The sequence below is a fragment of the Scardinius erythrophthalmus genome, assembly GCF_964197995.2.
Source record: "Scardinius erythrophthalmus genome assembly, chromosome: 17".
Classification (NCBI taxonomy): Eukaryota; Metazoa; Chordata; class Actinopteri; order Cypriniformes; family Leuciscidae; genus Scardinius; species Scardinius erythrophthalmus.
Genome location: NC_138237.1, coordinates 24,445,529 through 24,456,111, shown reverse-complemented (window position 1 = coordinate 24,456,111; position 10,583 = coordinate 24,445,529). Strand labels below are relative to the sequence as shown.

The 10,583-nt window shown below is 42.2% G+C and overlaps 1 protein-coding gene across 1 annotated transcript; it reads right to left on the bottom strand.

Moving 5' to 3' along the window:
- Positions 1-5,986: 5,986 nt before the first annotated feature.
- LOC308706262 (olfactory receptor 8G17-like) lies at positions 5,987-6,928 on the bottom strand (the record flags this gene model as incomplete). The annotated part of the gene is made up of 1 exon (XM_081391803.1): positions 5,987-6,928. One exon carries the CDS (start codon positions 6,926-6,928, stop codon positions 5,987-5,989), a length of 942 nt encoding a protein of 313 aa, XP_081247929.1.
- Positions 6,929-10,583: the final 3,655 nt, after the last annotated feature.

Below are 10,583 nucleotides of genomic sequence, written 5' to 3'. Positions count from 1 at the left end.
ACTGATCTGAGGACAGTTATTATCGCTAAGAAGGCTTCGTCTAATAAGAAATCCTGACGCCACTGGTGGGTGCTGAGGGTGGTCCCCACAGAGAGAAAACTGAGTTCACCGCATCACACAGTGCCCGCTTTCTCTCGCTGCCCTCAGGGGCCCGTTCTACCAACCTGCCTTTATGCCGGGGCGTAGACGGTCCCAGTGAGTTTTTCCCAAATAGGCGCTCGCTCCCTCTGAGGAGGTATCTAGAGCAGTTAGACCAGTTGTTCCCTGCCGGTGCACCATTCCAGGGCACTGTGTCTGCAGCTCAAAGTATTCCAGAGGCCAGCCTCGAGAGGCTGGTACCCTTAGTAGATTTTCTGGCAGAGTGGAAAAGTCTTCCAAATATTTCTCAGTGGGTCCTGCAGATGATTGAAACCGGTTACGCTATTCAATTTAGGTCTCGTCCACCTCGATTCAGAGGGGTCCTGCCCTCAGTGGTGGGCCCCGAGCAGGCATTGGTAATGGAACTGGAGGTAAAAGCTCTTCTGCAGAAGGAGGCTATAGAACGGGTTCCTCCTCCCAGCAGGGAGTCAGGTTATTACAGCCGGTACTTCATTGTTCCAAAGAAGGATGGGGGGTTGCGTCCAATCTTAGATCTGCGTCTGTTAAATCGCACAGTAGGGAAGCTCAAGTTCAAGATGCTCACTCTCAAGCAGATCGTGTCACAAATCAGATCCGAGGACTGGTTTGTCACGATAGAGCTAAAGGACGCTTACTTCCATGTTTCCATCCTTCCACAACACACGAAGTTCCTGAGGTTCGCTTTCGGGGGCGAAGCGTACCAATATCGTGTTCTTCCGTTTGGCCTAGCTCTGTTTTCCCGCACTTTCACAAAATGTATGGATGCAGCTCTGGCTCTGCTGCGACTCAAGGGCATCCGCATTTTTAACTATATCGACGATTCTAGCTCAATCGGAACATCAAGCGGTTCGGCATCGAGATGTCGTTCTCGCTCACATCAAGAAGTTGGGGTTGAGGCTGAATGTCAAGAAAAGTGTGCTATCTCCACTACAGAGGACCACTTTTCTGGGCATAGTTTGGGATTCGACGACGATGCAGGCACGTCTGTCTCCTGCTCGTATCGCTTCGATTCTCTCAGCTGTGAAACAAGCAAAGCTAGGCCAGTCACTCACTGTAAAGCAGTTTCAGAGACTGTTAGGTCTGATATCAGCAGCGTCCAATGTTATACCTTGCGGCCTGTTGTACATGAGACCGTTGCAGTGGTGGCTCAGGACCAAGGGGTTCTCCCTGAGGAGAAACTCGCTCCGTATGATCAGGGTCACGCGACAATGTCTTCGTGCCCTATTTATGTGGAAAGAACCTTGGTTCCTGTCCCAAGGACCCGTGCTGGGAGCTCCCTGTCATCACGTCATGCCAATGACGGATGCCTCCCTCGTGGGTTGGGGGGCGATCATGAGTGGTCGCCCAGCCCAAGGTCTGTGGCAGGACCATCATCTCTCATGGCATAAAAATAGTCTAGAAATGTTGCCGGTGTTCCAGGCTCTGAAACCCTTCCTCCCAGACCTGAGGGGCCATCATGTGCTTGTCCGGTCAGACAACACATCGGTGGTCTCCTACATAAACCATCAGGTGGGTCTGTGCTTGCGCCCCTTATACAAGCTGGCTCGCCAGATCCTCCTATGGGCCCAGGGCAAGATTCTTTCATTGAGGGTGATTTATATCCCAGGGTTATCTAAATCAGGGGGCAGACATCCTGTCGAGGCAGGGGCCGAGGCCCGGGGAATGGAGACTCCACCCCGAGGTGACGGAGATCCTGTGGAAGAATTTCGGTCGTGCCGAGGTAGACCTATTTGCTTCCAAGGAGACGTCACACTGTCCACTGTGGTTCTTCCTAAGCCATCCAGCCCCCCTGGGGTTGGACGCTATGGTACAGGCGTGGCCGAGGTCACGTCTGTACTCCTTTCCCCCGATCGCTCTGCTCCCAGGAGTGTGGTTCGCGGACCTAGCATCTCTCCTCGATGGCTTTCCTCTGGAGATTCCGATCAGGTGGGATCTACTCTCTCAGGCGAGCGGGTTATCCTTCACCCCCGCCCAGAGCTGTGGAAACTGTGGGCTTGGCCTCTGAGGGGGCCCAGCTCATAAGTTCTGGTCTCTCAACTGAGGTTGTTGAGACCATCCTCCACTCCAGAGCTCCGTCCACGAGGAAGTTATATGACTTGAAGTGGAGATTGTTTACTTCTTGGTGCGGAGAGCACCAGTTGGACCCAGTTAACTGCCCGGTGGGTGCAGAGTTCCTGCAGGAACGCTTCTCCGCAGGGCTATCCCACTCCACACTGAAGGTGTACGTGGTGGCACTAGCGGCTTACCACGTCCCTTTGAGTGGAGTCTCTTTGTTGAGACACCCGCTTATAACATGCTTCCTTCATGGCACTTTGAGGCTGAGGCCAGCAGTTCGCATGAGGGTACCGACATAGGACCTGGCCATCATATTAGAAGGCCTCTCCCTAGCTCCATTCGAGCCCATTGAAGAGGTTTCCGAGAAAGGTATTACTCTCAAGACTATCTTCCTTCTTGCTATTTCGTCTCTCAAAAGAATTGGAGACATTCAAGCACTCTCGGTTTCTCCCTCATGCTTGGAATTCTCGCCCGGCATGGTAAAGGCCTTTCTCCATCCTAGACCGGGTTATGTTCCTAAGGTCCCACCTAATATTGTTAGACCTATTGTACTGCAACTTAACCTGCTCTGCCCAGTTAGGGCATTAGATGCTTACGTCCACAGAGCTGCCCTGTGAAGGAAGTCCGAACAGTTGTTTGTTTGCTTTGGGTCACCCAGGAAAGGGTGTCCTGCATCTAAGCAGAGGATGAGCAAGTGGGTGGTTGAGGCTTGCTTATCTCACTTGCTTATGAGTCGGCTGGTCAGCCTTCACTTTTGGCTGTACAAGCTCACTCGACTAGAAGTATGGCTGCTTTCAAAGCTTTATTGTCAGGAGTTTCACTTCATGACGTTTGTGATGCGGCAGGCTGGTCCTAAATAAATCAGGCCATGCCCCTGTGTGATGACAAAACAATCATTTGTGTATCCCGCTCACATTTGTTATGTCGGTTGTGATGTTAAATAAAGCTTGCAACATGTCAGCAGGAAACTTACTGCTCGTTTATCCTCTGATGCAGTTAAAGATGCAGCATTTTGACTGAACCACTTTTACTTCTGCTGCAGGAGATGAGAGGAGATCTTTATAATTTTCTGGGTCATGAAAGAGTCTGCATTTGTGATATTGCCTATTTCCTTCTTCCTTTCTTGCAAAACGCTCGCTCTGTCTGGATGTGTTTAGTTCTGCACTAAGGATGCGTTTCTGTCACATTTCACACATGCACACTTCAATAAATCGGATGTTTTTTAAATAATACATAAATCTATCTATCTATCTATCTATCTATCTATCTATCTATCTATCTATCTATCTATCTATCTATCTATCTATCTATCTATCTATCTTCTTTTTTACAGTTTCAGAATCTATTCATAAGAGACAGTGAAAATAGATGGAAAAACGTATTTTAAAGAAAATAGCTGTCATAGATAAATTATTATTCATTTAAATTGATTTTTTTTTTATGTTAGATTGCAATCAGTTATATAAACTGTGCTAGATCATTATTTTTAGTTTAAGTTCATAAGAAAAAAAATCACGGTAACACTTTCTAAGACCATGCTTATAATGAATTATTGCTCCATTTATACTTATTTATAAGTAATTATTACTATTTTATAAATACATTTATAAAGACTCAGTTAAGACCTGCATTATAAGAACAGTTATAGTTACATTTATATAATTTTTATAATTACTTATAAGTCATGCTTTTGCTTTTTTTAATGTGCAATTAATCCATTCTACAGTGATTTATAAGTATTAATCAGTCGTATGGTTCCATGAATGTATTTATAAAGATGCAACCTGCATTGATATAATGTAATTATATTATAGTTACAATGACTTTTTAGTAAATAAAAACATAATACAGTTACTTACCTCTATAAATGCATCATTGATGGCTTTAAGTAATTTCAATTTTCCTAAAGCAAATGTTAATAAATCATGAAGATTTGCTCATTAAATATAAGTTGTTGGAAGTGGCCAGCATTATCATGCAAGACACAGAAAGACCAAAAGATGCACTGCCCAGCTGGGTTAGACGGACAGACAGACAGACTTAGAGAGAGATGCACATCAACTTAACTTTACTGTTCTTTGCTGACATCAAACTTGGAGAGAACACAAGTCTACCTGATAGCTGCTCCCGCAATCCACTCCTCTCATTGTGTTTTTTCTCTCTCTTTTCGTGACCAGAAGGATAGTTCCAGCCCATGATCCTGCTCCAGAGTCTGCTCCAGCCAATGAGCCTGCTCCAGAGTACGCTCCAGCCCCAGAGTCAAGCTCCCTTGTTAAGGCCACAGTGATCAAGCCAAGCTCTCTCGCGCCCTCCCTGGCTCCTGTATTGCTGATGTTGCCCTAGAGGCTTCCTAGCCTGTCGGCACTGCCCTGCTCACCTGCCTGTGATCTATCACAACTCCAGGGTGCCCACCCTCCGCCCACCCTCCCTGGTTGGACTCTTTTTGTTCCGAGGTCATGCCTTCTGGGAGGGGGAAGTAATGCAAGGCTTATGTTCTGTTTTGTCTTAGTTTTCATTGTGTTCAGTATCTGTTTGCCTGTTTTAGTTTGACCTAGTTTCCCAGCGTGTGTGCACTTCACTACAGCCACCATATCCGTGACACATGCGAGATGGTCATGACCAAGTGTTTGCAGAGTCTAAGAGTTCAGTTCACAGTAAATGCAGTCAACTTTATGCATGTACTGTGAGTTTAATATGCATTTGGGAAAACAACATATGGCAGATATGCATTTTCACTTTAGCATAGTTTTCAATATTTTTGTGAACAGATTATCATACTCCCTATTATTTCATGCTTTCACACATTTCACATGGATTTGTAATAAGAATCATTTGTAAATCTGTTGTCACAGATGCTTAAAGCTCTTTCTGCAGTTTTCCATCAAAATAAAAGCTTAAAGGTTTAAGTCAAAAGTATTGTAATTTTACTAATGTAAATTAATGTAATATCTTGTAAGCAATGTTCACTTTTTACAGAACATTTGTATTACAGCAGTAACATTTTTGTCATAGAAATATTATCATTATTATTTCTAATAATATTGATGTTGTTATTATATTATTACTATTATATTATTATATAATCCCACTAAGAGCAGTTGGGCCTGAGGAAACTGTCACGTTTTGAGTTCTGTTCATGTCTGAGTTTCTCAGTTAATCTTTAATATGTTAATTATTTCAGTTTAGTTCTCCTTCATTCTCTCCCTGTTTGTTTCTATGGATACTGATTGAGTTAGCTCTTTTCAGGTATATCTCATTAAGTAGTCTTATTAGTTCCTGTTTGCTCTTGTTTTTAAACCCTGTTTCTTTCATTTCTGTCCTCATTTTGACTACGTTGGTTATGTCCATATTCCAGAGAATCTCCAGTGTTTTTGTAAAATTTTGAGTTTGTTGAAAAAGTTTAATAAAGAGAAGCTGCTGCATCTGCATCCTGACAACTTCCTTTGTACTGAAACCAGCGACCGTGACATTTAGCATTTGTGTGAGGTGTGATAATAATACATACTCGATTAAGAAACTTCCTTTTAACTATTTATTCAGTAGATTTTCTAAATAAAAACAATGTACAATAAATTATGTTCAGTACAATTTAGGTTATAAACATAGATCCTTTACTGTAATAAATATATTGTAACACCTTGCCATGTGAGGACACTAATTTAAAGTACTAAATACTAAGAAGTAAAGTACTTTGTTATAAAGAAGTTTCTAAAGACCAACTGACACCACTGCTTTGTATGTATTCCTAAAGGGAAGTTACTGACTTGACGTTAAGTGCTGATACCAATGTATAACCATTTAATCACATAATAAATCAAGACATTCCTTTTACTCTGCACCAAAATTTTACAAACTTCTGTCTTATTTCTTTGGTTTGTAAACCATATACTAATGGATTTAATCCTGGTGGTACAATGTGAAACATTATACTAGCTAGTTTTCTGCTCTCAGCGTAGAGAGGGAAACGATGAAGAAAAATAAAAGTGGAGCCAGAAACAAACATGATTAAATAAACAGCTAAATGTGTGCTGCAGGTTTTTATGGCTTTGCTGTTGAGTGCTTTGTTTTTGCTTGTTATGCATACAGTAGCAATCTTACCATATGTTATAAATACAGACAAAATTGAGAAAGAAAACAAAACCACAGTATAAAGGATTCCATACACATTATTAACAACAACACCATCCTCACAGGACAGTTTAAACAGTGAGGCATTGTCACAGAAAGGGTTTTCAATTTTAGATCTGCAGTGAGACAGACGCACAGTGAGTCCTATCAAAATTGATACCATAAGTAGTGACAGCCCCCAGGCTGACGCTGATAGTTTAATAACCATTTTATTGGTCATTATAGCTGTGTATCGCAATGGATTACATATAGCCACATATCTGTCAAAGGCCATGATTATAAGAACATAGTGGCATGCTGCTACAAAAATATGCACAAAATAGGCTTGAACTACACACTCCACATATGTGATATAGCGCTCTGAACTTTCTTTTAAAATGTCCTGCAATAAGCGTGGCAAAATGACAGTGGTCCCTAATATATCGTTCAGTGGCAAGTTACAGAACAGGAAATGCATAGGATGATGAAGATTCTTCTCTGTTGAGATCAGAATTACAAGTGCAATATTGGAAACCATTATAAAGATATAAACCAAAAGAAGCAGGATGAAAACAACATAAGTAGACTGAGGTGTAACTTGAAGTCCCTCTACTAGAAGAATGCTGTGTCTGAATGTCAGGTTGTCCATTGCTTGTTATACACAAAACCTACAAACAGAGTAACAGTCGGACATTTCATGGAAATATTGTTTATGAGCTTTAGGCATCAACATACATATTACCCAGACACTTTGCATTCTACAACTCTTTTTGTGCTCATGTAAACTTGTACAGGTATATGACATTTTACGTACAGCGCTTGTTGTCTGAACAAGTTTCAAAGTGCACGCTATTTTACATATAGGCCTACTAATAAGCACAAGCAATCAGAATTTTAGCAAAACATGGAAGCATTTTAATGTATTTCATACAAGGAAGTTAGAAACATGTTGTAATGTTTTTGAAATACTTGGTAGTTAACCAGTACTAGTTGAATATCTAATAAAGCGACACATACTTACTGCAGTTGGATTCTGTTATTATTAAGCTGATTTATTGCTGTAAATATCTAATTTATATGATGCTTGATAAAGTCACAGTCAACTCAGTTTTCAGTGTTACCCAAGTTTAAACTTGCACTTCTCTGAAGAAATGTTTATCTGCCGTTACCTTAATATGTGGCTCAAAGGTGTTTCCATGATACTATCACCCCAGAGGGGAAAGCTTATTCGTATCACTTGTTGCCATGATCACAGCCATAATGATAATAAATAATGACATGAAAAAGTTGCATGCATAGATTCCTAACCTTATATATTTTTAATTTGTAATTTGTTAGTCCTCAATGGCTCATACTAATCAATAGCTTCACAAGAAATTTACTGTATAACAAGTATTTGCAATACAAATAAAACAAATTGCAATGCCAATCAAAAAATAAATAAATAAATCAAAAAGGAAATAATTTATTTTCTATTTTTGTCTTGTTTTATTTAAATATCTTGGTTAACCAAAATACACTGATTTATTGACACTTTTTACTAAAATTTGTATGCCAGTTTGTTAACCTACATTCAGTGTTACACTGTTAAAAATGATTAACATAGAATATTGGAGTATGTTTTACAAGAAAACACTGTTTCAGTCTTTCTACTTTTCTACATTTCATGATTAACGTGTTACTTTCTGTTTTTGGTAATAATTTGTGAAATGTTCTAGCAATTTCTGAGCTTAAAATTTGCTTCAGTATAGTGTAGGTGTAATGGATTACAAATTAATTATGTACTTATTTTATTTAGCAAAAAGTAGACTGGTGTGAGTATAATCTATTTCTTATAATAAGATTTCAGTTGTTACAATTTGTTAGGATCAATGAAAGAGGATTCAGTAGCGAGTGTGAAAACCACAGTATTCATTAAAGGAGGTAATCAGAATAGATGGCATGGGTCAGATGAATGTAGGTGCCCAGGAACAGTCTCTCTTGGCAGCAGAGGGACGCGAATGGGCAACCCAATCCTCCGTAGACAACGAGGAAGAACGACCAGGAAGACCGAATCCGTAATCCAGACACGAAACACAGGGACCATTGAGACAACCAGGACCAGGACACGAACACCGGGAACTCCAAACGATCTGACAAACACAAGGCGGATGGCGAGAGCCTGAGCCTTAGTGTGTGCTCCCACTTGGAGGAGAGTCGGTTTTCCACTCATCCCCCTCCCTTATGCGAACCAAATGATAAGCGTTACGCAGGTCCAGTTTTGTGAAGACAGATGCTCCCTGCAACCGCTCGAAGGCCGAAGATATCAACGGCAAAGGATATTTATTCTTTACTGTGATATTGTTCAACGCTCGGTAGTCAATACACGGTCGCAGGGAACCATCCTTCTTCTCCACGAAAAAGTACCCCGCCCCAGCAGGATAAGAGGAAGGACGAATGAGCCCGGCTGCTAAAGAATCAGAAATGTATTTCTCCATGGCTTCCCTTTCTGGAGCAGAAAGTGAGTATAACATGCCCTTAGGCGGAGACGTACCTGGTAGTAGATCTATAGCACAGTCATAGGGACGATGCGGAGGAAGAGAAGCAGCCCGGGACTTACTGAACACTTCCTTCAGGTCGAGGTACTCCTCGGGCACGTTTGACAAATTCATCGACTCATCCTGCAACACAGAACAAGACACAGACGAACAAGCAGACACAAAACAAGAGACATAGCACTGATTGCTCCAGGCCGAGATGGAGCTGTGGCCCCAGTCAAGAGATGACCTAGGATGATGGGAACCAGCGGAGAGTCCATGAGCATAAAAGACAGCTCCTCCGTGTGGTTCCCCAATGTGATGAGGGTTATGAGACCGGTGGTGAAATGATATGTCAGGAAGTTCTTGTCCGTTAAGTGCACTGACAGAAATCTTGTGTGTGAAGGGAATGATAGGGATCTGAAGGTTGTGTGCTAATGTTTGGTCCATGAAGTTACCTTCAGCTCCTGAATCCAACAAGGTCTGGCAGTGGTGAAACTGGGTTGCCCATTGCAGTCTTACCGGGAGGAGAGTCGAAGATGAGGATTTCTCCACGGAAAGTCCGCCCGACAGTAGCCTCAGCTCTACTGCCGGGCTTGATCTTTTACCGGGCAGTTCATCAGAAAGTCCCCGGCTCAACTGCAGTAAAGGCAAAATCCCTTCATTCTTCGCCGTTCTCTCTCCTCCCGGGAAAGTCGAGCTCTACCCACCTGCATGGGTTCGTGATCCATGGCATTGACCGTATTACATACGCTGGACCTGGAATACTCGGGGTTCTAGAAAACCAAAGTTTGGCGTGCTCGCTGCTCCCGTCGCTGTGGTCGTGCGTCCACATGCAGTGCAAATTCAATCAGTCTGTTGAGATCTGTAGGGAGTTCCAGCATGAAGATCTCCTTCTGACTATAGTCAGCCAACCCATGCAGGAACATGTCCCACTGCACCTCCTCGTTCCATTTGCACTCAGCTGCCAATGTCCAAAATTCGATGGAATAGTCAGAGATGCAGAAGAGCACGAATGTTGGTTCTCCCACACCGCCGTTTCCCAGCACGCCGCGTGCCCTGACAGCAACGTCATAACCAATGTCACCTTAGACTGTTCCGTGGAAAACGTCAGGGGCTGAAGAAAGAAAGAACAACAAGCATTTGGTTAGAAATGCTCTACAGAAGTTAGGCTCAGCAGATATGCTTCAGGAGTGGGTAGGCGTGGCTCATGCTGATGATTGTTGTTCGGTGGAGTGGCAGGAATGGACGGTGGGGGTGGCGCAGTGGGATTCTTTAGTTCATATTTGTAAAGGGGGATGTTACAGGATGTAATGAATCATGCGAACGGCAGTTGATTGCTTTTTGCCTTGTTGTTCTCTGGCTGTGCTGTTGTCAGTACAGTTGCTGAGCTGCACTCGCATGTCTTCCTCTTATTTTATGATTATACTGCTGCATAAACAATCACCTCCCTCATCCCACCTCCCTGTTTCGTAAGACTTTGGAATATTGCAGAACTTTTGTTAGACGGCTAAATTAAATTTAATACATATTAGTTAAAAGTAAACTTGTGAAACAAATCAGTAATGTGTTCAGTGTGCAGAATACACTATTGGCACAAAAAAAAAATGTCATCTTTCAAAAAGATGCAGTAGTGACAACATCTCTAGAGTTATAACGGGTATTTTCTTTGCCTTGTGATTGGTCATCTTTGATTTTGTGTTTTTCTGATTGTATGGTTAAATGTATATTCACATTTAATAGGTTATCTGCTTTTGTTACAGATCATTACTATTACATAAGAAAGGT